Below are 15,639 nucleotides of genomic sequence, written 5' to 3'. Positions count from 1 at the left end.
GCATGCATCCCCTAAGAAAAACGGATCATATTGTAAGTGAAGGTGATAAATACATATTCTAGCATAGAAGTCAAAGAATTGGATATCTCTTTGTAAGTGAAGGTGATAAATACATATCCTAGTATAGAAGTCAAAGAATTGGACATCGTGAGGGAGATTTGGGGGAAGGAGCAGCGGATTGGACGACGAAGAGTCAGGCTGACTCTTGCGCTGGCTCATATTGACATCGACTCCGGATAAGCGTGGGAATACGAGATAGATGGCTTGATTTTTGGATTTCCCTTTCCTTCACATAGGATGCACGATGATGTGGACATATATGAGATAGCTCACCGGGCCTGGAGCCTCAAAGAAAAGGAGCTGGGCTATTGAACTGGGCCATTCAGGGCCGAAACTTAGGCGCTACGTGAAGCCCAGTGATTCCGTCCATCCCCATTGGACTCTTTCTTGTTGCAGTGCCGAATTTTGGTCCAGACAAAGTGAACGGCCCAGAAAAATGAGGGTCCATAACATCCGACAGAAAGTAGAGCTAGGCGCAGCCGCGCAGGCTGAAGCATTCAGAATTATATTGACAAATGAAAACAGACAATTTATACTAAGTTGCTTCTCTAGTTCGCAGGGATATCATGAGAGTCGCAGCAGATAATTAAATCAATCACTTTCAGCAGTGCACTTCACATATCAACCAGGCCAATTCCAAGAAATTATCACACAGAAACAATATGTTCCACTTTGATGCAACATGATACCTCAACATAACAAACAAACAAGATAACCAACATCATGTTACATCATCGTTATTTCAGATACACAAATTAATTCACCTCGTTGTTGAATTGTGAAAGGTGATATGGAGCTGGTTCGTAATGCATCATGCAAGTGGTATCAGGATAGGTAAGTAAGCATGTGTTGGAATACCATGCATTTAAATACTTTGCTAGTAGTAATATTCAAGAGAAGAAAATAAGGAGACAACATCGGTCTTCATATATATTGTCAGTAAGCTACATCCAAGAGGATAATGCCCTTACAAGCTGATGCGGATATTACTATCCATTCGGTTCTGACCCCAACTGGTGACTGACAACTAGAGCTTGATAAAGACCTCAGAATGGTATGGCTGAGTTGCAGCATCGTCAGACTCACTCAGAATTATTTTGCCATTGGCTAAGGCCTGGTTTGGTTCCATTTGCTTATTTTTAAGCAAGTGTCACATCAATGTTTAGATACTAATTAGGAGTATTAAACGTAGACTATTTACAAAATCCATTACATAAGTGGAGGCTAAACGGCGAGACGAATCTATTAAGCCTAATTAGTCCATGATTTGACAATGTGTTGCTACAGTAAACATTTGTTAATGATGGATTAATTAGGCTTAATAGGTTCGTCTCGCTGTTTAGCCTCCACTTATGTAATGGGTTTTGTAAATAGCCTACGTTTAATACTCCTAATTAGTATCTAAACATTGATGTGACACTTGCTTAAAAATAAGCAAGGAACCAAACGCCCCCCTAAAGCTTCTTTGAGAAACAACAACTCTGCTTCTTGTACACCGGGCACATCCCGTGGAGTGACATTTGGAGAAACTATTAACAATTTCTGCAGGGACTTGGCTTTCCTCAATAAAAAGCTCACTAGCTGCACCTCAGCACAACGCCAAGCGATTGCGAACCCTCCATGGGCTCATACACGAATCCCGGGAGCTGCAGTTGAAGCACAACCATTCAGAAGGCTATTGATAAAATAAGAACCGAGAAGTAGATGAAATAAAAAAAAGAGAGAGTGACTACAGATCAGAGAAAATCAGCGAGGCAGGGCAGGTGTTAACCTGCACAAAAAGCCTCTCCAGATTGTGGCATTGGATGGTCTTGAGAAACACATAGATGTCAGCAAGGTTGGCGTCCTCCATTTTTAACATGAGTAGATGTAACTCTCTCAAACCGTGCAGGTTGCTCAGCTTGGGCAACTGGGCAGTTGCTCCATCATCATACGAGGAAGACACGACCTGAAAGGCATTTGTTAGTGAAGAAACTTGGTACTTTTTTCTTATGTGGCAATCAAACAATATATGAGCTAGGTGGTACGAAAATCCAATAGTGAGAAAGTACCGGGAGGGCATTGTTGCAGATGGTGAGAACTGTGAGGGCGGACAGATCATTTGGGAGACCTTTATTGAACTTTTGAGCATTGTGGCTTCTTGACACTGATGAGTACAGAAACAGAATGAAAGGTCGGAAAGCACAGCCTCGCCTGCAAGGAAGAAGGGAATGTCGAGGAAGCCGCAGCTGAAGCGGAAGGACCGCAGGCTAGGCACGCGCACCAAGTCCAGCCTGATGGTCCCGGAACACGCGGCAACAGTGATACTCCTCAGCTTCGCCGGCCAGACCATGGCTTCGCCCCAGAAGAAAAGGGGCTCACAAGCACAGCCGCGCAGGTCGAGGGTGAGGAGGCTGGGGCACAGCGCCATCATTCTTTTGAAGGTCGCTTGGGCAATGGAGACGGAGTGGAGCAGGATGACCTCAAGAGCGTGGAACGGCTGCGCGCCCTTGTAGTACATGTTGGAGATGCTGATGCAGCGGAGGGAGAGGCGCGCGAGGAGCGGGCTCGCCAGCGGCAAGTGAAAGTTGAGCTTGTCCGCGGCCGTGATCTTCCGCGTCTCGACGTGGAGGTCCTCGACGCGGCACTCGGCGGCGTACTCGATGAAGCGCCGGATCTGCGAGGACTTGAACTTGCAGGTGTCGACGATGAGGGAGAAGCGGCGATGCGGCGGCGCGGGCGCGGCTCGCGCGTCGAGCTCCCTCTGCGGAGCGTCGCGGGAACGGAGGTGGATCTCGACGGAGGCGCGGTGCGCCCACCGACCCTTCCACAGGTCGCGCCACCCGCGCGCGACCGCCCCCGTGCGGACGGCGTCCTTGAGCGGGAGGTGCGTCAGGATGCGCTGCTGCAGCTCGTCCGGCAGGGCCGAGATGCGGTCCGCCGGGATCGCATCCGCACCCACAGATCCGCATCGATCCCCTTGCTCATCCACTCTCTGCCTCTTCTCTCCGCCGCTGGCGGCGGCGGTGTCGATGGCCATTTCCTGCCCTACTTTTGCTTTCCGAAAGCTAACTTCTGGCTTTCTATCCTGCAATGCTGGCTTTCCAAAAGCGGGCTTTCTGAAAGCTAGAGTCCGTTTGGCAACCCAGCTTCTTCGAGGACGAGAGTGGCTAGAAGAGATGTGCAATATCTCTATTACCCCTATGTACTACTGATTGTATTTGTTTCATGCATAATTATTCATAGACTGTTTGATTGAGAATCTTTGCTTCGGAATTTGTCAGAATCGGTGCCTATTTGATTGAATCCGTGCTCCTGAATTTGTCATGCCTCTATCTTCAAAAAACTGTTCCAGTACATACAGGTGGACTGCTACTGCCTGTTTAACATGTTTGAGAGAAAGGTTAGCAGCTGTATCTGGACAGCACCATGGGTCATTTTGTTACGTGTATAATAGGGAATTTCTGCATCCTTTGCGTCGAAATTCTACATCCTGAATTTCCGAAACATATGGGCGGTCAGGTCTTCAGAAATTAAGACCTCAGAACGGAGGACGTGAAGCAATCACGAAGCATTTTCTATCTGTTCACCTTGCTGCAGATCGGGCGACGTCCACGGGCAGGAGCCGCTGCAGATCGGGCGACGTCCACGGGCGCCGTCCACGAGCAGGGTCCGGGCGACGGCGGCGCGAGTAGGGGCCGGCCGACGAGGGGCCAACGAACGCCGGCGCGAGCAGGGCCCAGCCGACGAGGGGCGGAGGGGCGGCGGCACGACAGGGGCGCGAGCAGGGGCGGAGCACACTCGGGCGGAGGACGGGTGGCAACTACAGGGCCGGAGGACGGGCGGCAACTGCAGGGGCGACGGCCGGAGGGGCCGCGGCGCGACGGGATGGGACCGCGGCGCGACGGGATGCGGACGGTGCCGCGGGATGGGGACGGCGGCGCGGTGCGGATAGGGTTCGGGGTATAGATGTCCATTCGGGCCGCCCGGCCCGGTCCGGCACGGGCCCGGCATGGCCCGTTCGTTTTCGTGCCGGGCCTGGCCCGTCACGATAACACCCTCGTGCCGGGCCGGGCCAGCCCACGGGCCGTGGGGGCTGCCCATACACGGGTCCGTGAGGTCTTTTTCGTGCTGGGCCGGCCCGAAGGGCTCGTCTTTTTTTACGGGTCGGGCCAGCCCACAGCCCATATTCGACACCACAACACACAATCACAGAATCACAGACACAGACACAATCACAATTCACAATTCATTTGAGCTGTTAACATGGAATCACAGACACAACACACAATCACAAAATCACAGACATTCATCACATGGAATTATTAGAGCTGTTTAACACTTGATCTGTGTGATCAAGTGTTGGCTGCCTCATTAAAAACCTTCCTAGGTAAAAACTCACCCTTGTGAGAAAACCCTAGGAAGGGAAAAAGAGTACAGCCAGCTCATTGTTTCAATTCAACATTACAAAGAGTTTGAGACACACACAGAGACTGATAGACACAAAACATATTAACATCTAATGAACAACTGGGCAACTGGCCAAGCTCCATGCTCCAACAGGCAACAGGCATTCAAAGTCAAGTATCCAAGTCTCCAAGTCTCCAAGTCCAACAGCAACAGGCAACAGCCAACATACAACAGGCTTCAGGTTGCTCCTGGTCCTGGGGTAGGCCTGGAGGTGCACAAGCATAAGTGCACAACAGGGCAACAGGCCAACAGGCAACAGGCAACAGCATTAGCTCATTAGTATTTGTAATTCAAAGAATTTAACAAGATGAGTAATGACAATCACTTACTGACTAGCTTGGCCTTCATCCATGTCTGGGTAGGGGCTTTTGTAAGTTTCCTCCAGTTCATTGACCTCCTTCTCAACATCATGTTGGGCCCTTGCATCTCCCAACTCCCAATCCTTGAGGCAGGTCAGCATCTCCACCGTCTCAGGCAGCAACCGTCGGCGCCGCTCCTCAATCACCCTGCCAGTTAGACTGAAACAAGATTCCGAAGAAACAGTGGAAACTGGAACAGACATAACATCTTTAGCAAGTATGGACAAAATAGGATAGGATAGCTTGTGCTCATACCACCAACTAAGTATGTTGAAGTCATCATCATAGCAAGAAATAGTATCACTATCCAGGTAGGATGACAGCTCTGAAGCAGGAGATATAGGAGGTGTAGATGAAAGAACAGGAGAACCACATGTACCAGGACCACCAAAGATCTTACCCCATGCTGTTCTTTTCTTACCAGTAGCAGCTGAAGGTTGAGCGGGCCTTTGCGATCGAACTGCACCAAACTTGTTTTCATACTTGTTAAACAACTTATGTAATTGAGTTCTTACCTCAGTGAAATAAGAAGAGTAATCAACACCAACTGTCTGAGAAAGAAGTTGGAGAACATTATGAAAACCTCTCACCTTGGCTCTAGGATCCAAAATGAATGCAAAGGAATACAACAGAGGTATGTTCTGCCAATACTTGAGAAACTTAAGCTTCATGGGAACAACAATATTTCTGAGCAATGGATCAGAATCTTGGCCATGCAAATGGCCAGCAATCTCAATAATATGATGCAACATCAAAGGACTTGTAGGATAGTAAACACCAGATAAAGCAACAGTGGAATCATAAAACATTTCAAGGAACAGCAAAATTTTCTCAGCAATTACCCAATGGTTTTCAGTCAGAAGTGGCTGGCCATTGTGCACATAATGAGCAGAAATAAAGACAGAAAAGACATTCTTATATGGTAGTAGATGTTTGAGCATGAGATATGTAGAATTCCATCTCACATCCATATTTAAACCAAACTTACGAGGGCGTACCCCCTTGAGAATGCAGAAGTTATGGAAAGCTGCCATGCGTTGATTAGAAGAGTTCAAAAAAGAGATTGCAGTCCTAAAAGCCTCAAGATAAGCCTTGATCCTCTTCAAACCAGACTTGACTATGAGATTGATAATATGACATGCACAACGTTGATGCAAAAGACCAACAAGTGCTTTATCAGAATCAGAATCAGAATCAAGAGGTTCATGATCTGGACCTAGATAACCAACAAATTTGGGAATAAGTGTGGACATGGCAGAAGTATTAGCAGAAGCATTGTCAAGTGTGATAGAGAAAATTTTATCCTGTAAACCAAACTCAGAAACAACTTGTTCAATACGCTCAGCAATGTTAACACCAGAATGGGAGCAATCAATCAACCTAAGAGCAATGACTCTCTTCTCTAATTCCCAATCAGCAGAAACAAAATGTGCAACAACACTAAGGTAGTCCTCCTTGGCATTCCCTGACCAAATATCAGAAGTAAGACAAACAGAAGAAACATGAGACTTCAAAGTATCAACAAGAGAAAGACGACGCTCGGCAAAGAACTTGGCAAGATCTCTAGAAGTGGTCTGTCTAGAAACTTTAGCAAAACGAGGGTTATGAGCACGCTGGATGTACTCCACAAATGCCTCTGTCTCACCAAAGCCTAGGGGAAGATCAAGTCTAGCAATCAACCGGCACAATTCTTTGCGAGCAAGATCGGGCTTGTATTCCCAATTAATAATTGAGCCATCAGAATGGAATTGCAGGTGAGACTGAACAAGAGAAGAATGGTTTTGTTTAGCCAAGCACATCTTCTGGTGCCGGAGCAAATGGCCAGTACCAGCACAAGACCGGCCAGTAAGAATGTGAGAACAATGACGGCACTTGGCAGCGTACCTTACCTTCTTCCCGTTGGCGCCTTCCTGGAACAACTCCTCAAAGTCATTCCAGGCAGCAGACCGCCGCTTCCCCTTGCGGACACTGGTGCTCGTTGATGTAGTTGGGGTAGAAGATGGGGTAGAAGGTGGAATGGTACCTCCGTCACCGGCAGCATCCACATTGACGGGAGCAGCAGAGCTACCGACGAGTGGCACGGCTCCGGCAGCCACGTCGTCCTCATCGTCGCCTGGTAGAACAGAACAAGAAGAGGAACAGGAAGACAGGAACAAGAAGAGGATCAGGAAGACAGGAACAAGAAGATGATCAGGAGAACAAGAACAAGAAGAGGATCAGCAAGATATTACCTGGCAGGCCACATGCCCTTAGGTCGTCGTTGATGGTGTAGTTCTCGTCCATCACGACGACCTCCTGGGGCAAGCGGCAGCCGGGGGCCGGGGCGTCCCTCAGGTCTCACTGTCTCAGGCCTCAACCGCTCCGTCACTCAATGGCGCGCGGCACCCGACGGGGCGACGGATACCTGCGACGCCGGAGCCCGGAGCAGGAGAAGAAGACAGTAACCTGCAAGAAGAGGATCAGGACAACAAGAACACGATCAGGAGGATCTACATCAGGAGAACAAGAAATGGATCAGGGGGAGGGGGATCTACCTGCGACGCCTCAGCGGCTCAGCCCGGGCTAGAGAGGACGACAGGAACAAGATCAGGAGAACAAGAAGAGGATCAGGAGGATCTAGATCTAAGGATCCGGAGGATCTAGATCTAAGGATCAGGAGGATCTCGATGTAGATCCAGATCCAGGGAGGCGGGACGGAGGAGTCGAGGCGAGGAGGCGATGCGCCGGTGCCGGTGGCAAGCCGGCAAGGCAGAAGGCACCAGGGAGGCAGGCAGGCGCCAGGCGGTCAGGAGGTGAGCCGGGAGCCGGGAGGCGGGAGCGGAGGACGGGAGGAGTCGAGGCGAGGAGGTGGCGCGCCAGTCGCCGTCGGCCGTCGCCGACTCGCCGGGACAGGAGGAGCTGAGGAGGCGAGGTCGCGAGGAGCCTGGAGGCTGGAGCGCGAGCGCAGGCGCGGAGCGGAGGAGACGAGGAGGCGAGGAGGCGGCGGGCGGAGGGGAAATGGGGTTAGGGTTTGCGAAGGGGGGGCGTCGCCGGCCGCGACGGCTTATATACGCCCCCCCTTCCGACCGTTGCTGGGCCGCCGGCCTGCTGGGCCGCTGCTGTTTGACGGGCCGGCAACGGGCCGGTAATCTTTTTCGTGCCGGGCCGTGCCGCCCGTCGGGCCGAGGATACGGCCCACGCCCGGCACGATGCTGCGGGCCGGGCCAGCCCGAGTCCGAAAAATTACGGGCCGGGCCGGGTTAGGTACGGGGTAAAAAAACGTGCTCCGTGCCGGGCTCTTGGGCTGCGGGCTGCATGGAAATCTATAGTTCGGGGGAGAAGGAGTCGGACGGGAAAAAAAGAGAAACGTAACGCTTCGGGCCCTTTACCGATAGCAGGCGGGTAATTTAGGTCCGAAAGCTCACGAAAGCTCATTTTTTCCTCCTTTCTAGCTTTCCATTGAAACGTAGCTTTCCATAGCTTCTGGCCCATAAAAAACTAGCTGTTTTTTTGGGCTTTCAGCTTCTGGGGGCTGAAAGCTGGCTGACCCGCCGATCCGCCGCGCAGCTAAAGGAAAAGAGATTTGCTCTAAAAAAAAAAGCCGAAGGAAAAGAGCTGGGCTATTGAAGTAGGCCATTCAGGGAGGTGGGCCTATGGACGGTGCTGCAAGGCCCAGTATTCGGCCCATCTATCGGGCTTTCGTTGCAGGCCGAATACAACGAGGTACTGTACATGAATATGTTAGAGGTCTAACCGCAAAAGAGCACCACTAAGCCCTCGCAAACCCTCCCGCCCAATGGCCGGCGTCCCGCCGCCGCCGCGGCAGCTCGAGGTGCGGCGCTTCGCCTCGGCTCGCGCCGGAGAGCTCCGCTCCCTCCACGCCGCAATCTCATCCCGCCTCGACGATGGCGGCGGCCGCTCCCGGAAGCAGCCACGCTCCGAGCGCCGCCGCACCACGGGGCACCTCCCCAGCAAGCGCCGCCGCCGCTGGAGCGGAGCCGACGCAGCCGGGACCGGAGAGGTGGGTCCCGCGGGGGAGGGGAGCTCCGCGCCACGGAAACAATCGAGGAGGGTGAGGCGGCGGCGGGAGCTCGCAGGCAACCCCGCGGAGGGGTTCTCCGTCGCCGGCGACGGCGCGCGGCGGCTGCGCACGCACCTGTGGCACGCCAAGAGGTTTGCCATGGAGAGGCGGTGGGGATTTGTCTTGCCCGTCGGCGCCCAGGGGAGGTGAGCAATGGCGATGTGTTGTGAGGGGAAAGGGAGGATTTTTGTTCAGTGCGCTAGAATCTCAGAACCAGTATTTGAGTTGTTTGCTCGCTAAATTCTACTGCACGTTGCAAGTGGGTCATTTCTGAAATACTCCCTTCGTCCCAAATTATTATTCATTTTGGCTTTTCTATATACATAGCTTTTGATGCACCCAAATTACTATTCTTTTTGACTTTTCTATATACACATCAAAAGCTATGTATCTAGAAAAGCTAAAACAAATAGTAATTTAATGGTGAAAATCCTAGACTGCTACATATATTTAGTGATAATTGACAAATATAGTAGAGGCTGTGGGACCATTTCGGTGTTTCAGAGACGAAACTTGACCAGTCGGAAACGCAAGTATATTGTGAGATGACCCATCTGGTACCTTCCGGTGCTGCATTTGTTAATTGGAGAGGAGAAATCCTTTATAAGTAGTTTCACCTTTCTGATTTGTACAGTGTCATATGTAGAGATGTTGGTGTAATTTAAACTTTTTTGCCCGAGGATTGACATATATGTGAATTCAAATGAGTAACATGGTTGAACATGCCATTGTGCAGAGGGAGGGGTTCAAGGAGTGTTCTCAAGCGGCTGAAGAATGGCACGATTGTCCATGATGCTAGCTACTTCATTCCAGTTGAGCTTGATGGTCCTGAGGTTCTGTTCCCGTCCTTTGTCCCTTGATTGCTTATAAAATTCTTCCCCATTCCAGCTAGCCATTATCAGTGTTTTTCATCTTCTAATAATTCAACAATCTTATTGGGTGTGCTGGCTCACTTTTCCAGGACTCCCTGTTATCCATTCTCAGAATGGTTCTGCACCCTTCTCCTGTAGACAAAACACCTGAGTTGAAGCATCTACAAGATCAAGTTATGCGAGGTGTTTGCTATGAGAATGCTATGGTATTTACATGTTCACCGCAGACAGTATGGTTGGAAGTGTTTGGAGTGACAACCATGACTTAATTCTTCTTTCCAGCTTTGTGGTGTTGGGAGTCCTCGTTCTCAAATTATTGGACCAGTAACATACATGTGGCGCCCATTCTCAAGAGAAAATGACAAATCAGAGACTGAAGGAGATCTGTCCACTGCTCACAGCTTTGATGAAAAAAGCAGAAGTTCCTTGCGACGCCAATTGTGGATATGGATCCATCCTGTTGCACTTGACGAAGGGCTTAGCGCAATAAGATTTGCATGTGAGAAACAGGTACTTCCTCTATCTTATTTATTATACGAATCCAAGTAAAATTGTATTTGTACCTCCTATTCAGATTAAGTGTGTTCTACTCAAAGAGAACACTAGGATGCATCATCATTCATGTTTAGGAGGAACAACGAAAGAAAACCTTGTTCCCTTTTCTTTTTATTGCTTGCCTTTCTGAACATACACATTAGTTGAGTGCTGTCCTTGGATCAGAAAATACTAGTTATTTTGTTTTCCATGGTTGCTGTGGTAGTGTTTACCATCTTTTATGTCCTAATAATAATAAGGAACATCCACCTGCTCAATATCTAGGCGTTTTGAAAATTGCTGCTTTTATGATCTGAAAGGGGAAATTAAGATATTAATTGGTAGCATAATTTGTCTTGTGATATGTAATCCTTACTGCTGCTAATACATTTCTTCCTTGTTGTAATACCATTCTTACTTTGCTTGCCTTACACTGCAGATTCAAGATTCTGGTAGTGTGATCAAATGTTGCTCATTAGAGGGAAAAATTGGAAGGCTGGAAGTCATGGGATGCAAGGCTATGCAATCTCTTAAAAAGATGTTGCATCCAATCAAGTAAGTGCCTTTTATCACTGGGGGAAAATGATGTCAAGGCTTGCTATTTATGTTTTTTAACAAATGCAGAGCAAGCAAAATTAACATGGTACCAGATACAAGTCATAAGTCCACATCAACTGATACTCCCCCGGATTCCTCTACTGTCCCTCATCTTTTGGAAGCATCCATTATTGATCATGCTGAGATTCTTCAGCCTGGTGCTATCCTATCCATGATAGTTCATGACCCCAGGGAAGTGTCAGTCCAGGGAACAGTTTCTTCTAAATTAGTCTCACTTGACAAGGAGAACGAAGGCTTGGAGGAAGATGTAGTTCCAAATGCTGATGAGGCGCCATCAGAGGTTGGAAATATGTTGTCATCGATGTGGATGCAACCTGGAAAGCATGATATATTCCTTTCTGACTGTAGAGAACTGTGGGACTCCAGCCAAAGCATAAATCCTCCTGTGGCAGAGGAGGTTCTTTGTATGGAGAAGCAACATGAGCGCATAAAATTTTTCTGCCTGGATTCTGGAAATGATCAAGGACAAACAACACAAGAGAAGGATAGCTTCAGTCGATCCTGCCCAGTTGTTCTCCTGAAACATGCCAAAAAGGGTATGCCCTCTCTAGGGTAAGATCTATCTTTCATCCTCGAAGATGTCACATCAGGTGTCCTGCTTGCAATAGCATGTGAATAAATCGTTGACTTCTATGGTAGCTTTAATATTGTTCCATGATAAAGTAAAGGGGCATTTGCATGGTTGCATCAAGTTTGTGGCCTGATTATGAGTTTGCCCTCTTATAGTTACACCTGAATCTATCTCATGGTTGTTTCAGATTTAAGTTATTGGCGGATTTGCTTCTTATAAGAAATATGATTCAAGATCTATTATCATCATTGTTTATGGGGGCTTTTATTTAGATTGGTTGAAAATATCATGACTTGTCTGTCTTGCGTTCTTAATAATGTGCTGTTGTGGTTTGTCTAGTGAGTTGGTGCACTAATCTTTCTAAAATGGTGAATTTGTGATTTATATTCTTTTGTCCTGTCGTCCTGTTAACGAGATTGTCTTATTGTCCACGTTCAATGAATATACAGGTGGTCTATCATTTTACCTTTGAGTTGGGTGAAACCTTTCTGGCTTTTTCTAGTATCTCATGGTGCACACGTAATTGGCCTAAGAGAGAGACGGTGGATCGCAACAAAGGTATTGTATGTGTTATAGAATGGGCTAATTATGAGACGCTCTACCACGCTTCCAATTGTCGCTGCTTTTCTTGAATTAGCGGCATGGTAAAATATTGATGAAGCCTCAAATTTGTCAGACTATAATCGCTTTTGTTGAACTTAAGCGACAAAGTTATGAAATACAACGGGAACAAGGTGATGCCTTACCTTTTGTTGAACAGAGGCAGTAAGATAGTGAAATTTGTTCTTCAAGGAGCGGACGTTGGTGTAGCAGCATTATTTTTTATATTATCTTTAATGCTACTAATGTACTGACATATCTTTTATGCAGTTCAGGATGCCATGCTTTCCCTATGATTATCCAGACAGCAAAGCATATGCATCATATATGTCCAAAGAAGCTGCTGTTTTTGATAAAGCAGTTGAGTGCCGCCCTGCTGCCAAGAGACCTCCAACAGTTCCTATGCCACCTTTATGGCACTGTATCATGGCTTGTTTTCATAAAGATGATGGCATATTGAGTGGTCTTGAAGTAGATGACTTAGTGCGGGCTAATATTGTATTACCCAAAAGTTTGTCCGTAAATTCCAAATCTGGAGATGTAGAACCATCACAAGCAAACATTGCATCCTTGCAACTTCATGTGCCAAGAACCATCCAAATGTTGAGACAATATGTGAAAGAATTTGATAGGAAATATCTGAGTTTGTCATCTGGCATGGAAACAGATGCTGACAAACCTTACTTAACTTCTGATGACACCATCAAAATGACATGTTCGGTATGCCTTACAAGAGTTCTGATCCGAGCTTTCAAGGAAGGTTCTTTTGAAGAGGGTGCTGTTGTTTGTGCCCCATTACCTTCAGATCTTCCAGCTTGGAAAATCAGGTCAGTATCCCATGTGTCCTTTCAATATATCTTGTCAGAGCTCTGTTAAGATCATTTCTTTGCTGATGTCACGAGTGTATTGGTCCTTTTTGGAATGTAAATGCATTTTTAGTTCACAACTTCACATGTAACTGAAATCTTTTAGCGATCTTCAGGATACTTTGGCATTTTAACACAACATGGATGATTTGAGTGTTTGTTAAATACATCTTCTCTAATCTTGTCTTGCAGTATTCTTTCTTAGGTGGTAATAAGAAATAAAAAATAAAAATTGTTGGAGAAACTAATCTCATTTCGTGCATGGAATAGATCAGAGGAAGAAGAGGAAGAATGTGTAGAAAAATGGGAACTCCAGCTCCCTCAGTCCCATGTTAGTTCCTATTTCTCTTGGTTCGACTCTAGCACTGGCAACCTTCAATTGCCCAAAGATGATGCCGCACGGGATGCATTCAGGTGGCCAATAGGCTTTGTCACTACTGGTTTCGTCCATGGAAGGTAACACGATCTCCCTTCCCATTGATTCATTCTGTTACCGTAATGTATAGCAGCTCCAAACTGTGCTAAAATTCACTTATTATTGCAGTAATGGGCAAGATGCTGTTGCGGTTGCATTCTGCGAGGCGAAGCTTCTTGCAGTGCTGAGGCGACAGCAATGGGCGCATAAAAACTTGCAAAGCAGAGAGATCTGTGTCCTTGTCAGGAATGCAAGATCAGCAGCGTACCGACGATCGCTGGCGACAATCATCCTGGAACACCAAGAGTCAGATCTAGAGTTTCTGTAGACTGGAACCTGTATGATTTTCTCGCTCACTGCAAAAGTTTGTTGCAAGCACTGAAACCCTGTTTGTAAAGTGTATCATCACAATTTTGATAGATTTATGACCTTTTCTGTCAGTGCTTATGACTTGACAATTCAATTTTGCAATACTTGAAATGATGAATGGTGCATTGATGTCCATCTCTACCAGGTACCTCAGCTCCACAGTGGGGTTTCCAGTGCTGTTTTTGCTAAAAAACTACAGGGTATACCGGTACGATGTATTCATAGTAGTATAGTGCAACCATATTTTGTTACTCAACAAGGACTACCCCTCACAAAATAAAATAGATATAAAGGAACTATGTCAACTCTACGTCTAGAAATACGGCTGACTGAATTCTCGATCTAGAAATACAAATATGAGCACTGCACTACATATAAAATAACAAAGTACTACCTCCCCGATGTCCAGGCGGAAGTAGTGAATCTGATCTGATTCTAGCAAACCAAAAAGAAGGCAACTGGCAAAATCTGGCATCATGTCACTGTTCCTTATATATAGCTACATAGAATTCACCCTCATATTGAATCGTCAAATGAAAGTGGTAAGCGTACGCTGGAATACCATGCATTTAGATTACTTGACGAACAGTAAAATTGAAGAAAAGAAGTTGCAGAGATATTGCCATTCCTTCATACATTGTCAATAAACTACAGACAAACATATACAGCTCGGATCTTATGATCTATAGGATCACAAATCGATCGGCACAAAAAGTTAAACATCGATAAAGACCTCCGAATGAAATGGTTGAGTTGCTGGATCGTCAGACTCGCTGACAATAATGCGTCCACGGGCCAAGGCTTCTTTGAGAAGAGAAAGGTCAGCTTCTTGTACACCAGGCACATGCAGCGGGTCAACGTTGGGAGATACTAGCAGCATTTTATGTAGGGAGGTAGCCTTCCTCAACAAAAGACTCACTAGCTGCACCTCAAAGCGGCGCCAATTGAAGTTCATGACCTTTACCATTCTAAGGTTGACTAAGCCATCCTCTGGTAGTTCTACCCTCACCTCTTCAACTAAATCCTCCAAGGGCACATCACTGGTAGCCGGGAGCTGCAAAGATTAACCGCAATCATGCAGAAGCATCTCAACAAATAAGAATGCAGATGCAGATTCAATAAAATGACAAGAGAGGCTACTAAGCGAAGTGATTCAGAAAGGTGTAAAAAATGCTAACCTGCACAATAAAGAGCCTCTCAAGATTAGAACAGCGGCAAGCCTTGAGGAATTGGTAAATGTTAGCTAGGTTGTCCATCTCCATTCCAAGCATGAGCAGCTGTAGCTCTCTCAAACTCTGCAAGATGCTCATCTTATTGGCCCATTGGGGAGTTGCTCTACCATAGAAGATCTAAAGGGCATGGTTAATTGATTAGTAAACAAACTATGTGTCACACTTGGTTTTAAAATAAAATCAAATACTACCCAGGATCTAGTTTCATACATATAGTGACATCAGCAGTGAATAACAGTAACAATATGACGTAAAGGAATATAAATACTGACTTACGAGTCTATCAGAGATATACAGCTTAATTAATCCTGGAAACGGAGGCTCCAAACTTCACAGGCAATCGACTGGAGGCTGCGTACGTCTAGGACTCAGCATCATCTTCAGAAAACTTCACACAACTTCTTCTAAGCAGTAGTAAGCAAGGGTGAGTACACTTATGGTTGGTACATAGCAAGGCCACAAGAAATAACCAGAATAACGATTTAAGTCCATCTTCAAGTTTATTAATCATGTGAGGGTCCAGTTCGCTCTTGACCGTGAGCACGCTGATATATCAGTTTTACACTCTACAGAGGTTGTACACTTTCATCACAAGTCGCGTAAAAGTTCAGAAGAACTTTGGACCCAACCATCC

The 15,639-nt window shown here is 46.9% G+C and overlaps 3 protein-coding genes across 3 annotated transcripts; 1 reads left to right on the top strand and 2 right to left on the bottom strand.

Annotated features, from left to right (window-relative positions):
• Positions 1-964: 964 nt before the first annotated feature.
• LOC117851541 (FBD-associated F-box protein At5g38590) lies at positions 965-3,202 on the bottom strand. The gene is made up of 3 exons (XM_034733367.2): positions 2,112-3,202; positions 1,832-2,008; positions 965-1,706 (listed from the first exon to the last, which is right to left on the bottom strand). The coding sequence occupies exons 1-2, from the start codon at positions 3,077-3,079 to the stop codon at positions 1,957-1,959; spliced, it is 1,020 nt and encodes a 339-aa protein (XP_034589258.1). The 5' UTR covers positions 3,080-3,202; the 3' UTR covers positions 965-1,706; positions 1,832-1,956.
• A 1,161-nt stretch (positions 3,203-4,363) lies between these two features.
• LOC117852110 (putative AC transposase) lies at positions 4,364-7,617 on the bottom strand. The gene is made up of 2 exons (XM_072292961.1): positions 4,839-7,617; positions 4,364-4,714 (listed from the first exon to the last, which is right to left on the bottom strand). The coding sequence occupies exons 1-2, from the start codon at positions 6,665-6,667 to the stop codon at positions 4,687-4,689; spliced, it is 1,857 nt and encodes a 618-aa protein (XP_072149062.1). The 5' UTR covers positions 6,668-7,617; the 3' UTR covers positions 4,364-4,686.
• Positions 7,618-8,614: 997 nt separating this feature from the next.
• Positions 8,615-13,908, top strand: LOC117854137 (ribonucleases P/MRP protein subunit POP1). The gene is made up of 10 exons (XM_034736433.2): positions 8,615-9,074; positions 9,665-9,761; positions 9,890-10,006; positions 10,083-10,310; positions 10,774-10,889; positions 10,959-11,504; positions 11,973-12,081; positions 12,394-12,950; positions 13,260-13,445; positions 13,534-13,908. Exons 1-10 carry the CDS (start codon positions 8,644-8,646, stop codon positions 13,730-13,732), a joined length of 2,586 nt encoding a protein of 861 aa, XP_034592324.1. The 5' UTR covers positions 8,615-8,643; the 3' UTR covers positions 13,733-13,908.
• The last annotated feature ends 1,731 nt before the right edge of the window (positions 13,909-15,639 follow it).

Source organism: Setaria viridis, chromosome 4 (genome assembly GCF_005286985.2).
Source record: "Setaria viridis chromosome 4, Setaria_viridis_v4.0, whole genome shotgun sequence".
Lineage (NCBI taxonomy): Eukaryota > Viridiplantae > Streptophyta > Magnoliopsida > Poales > Poaceae > Setaria > Setaria viridis.
This window is presented reverse-complemented; position numbering and strand designations above follow the sequence as displayed.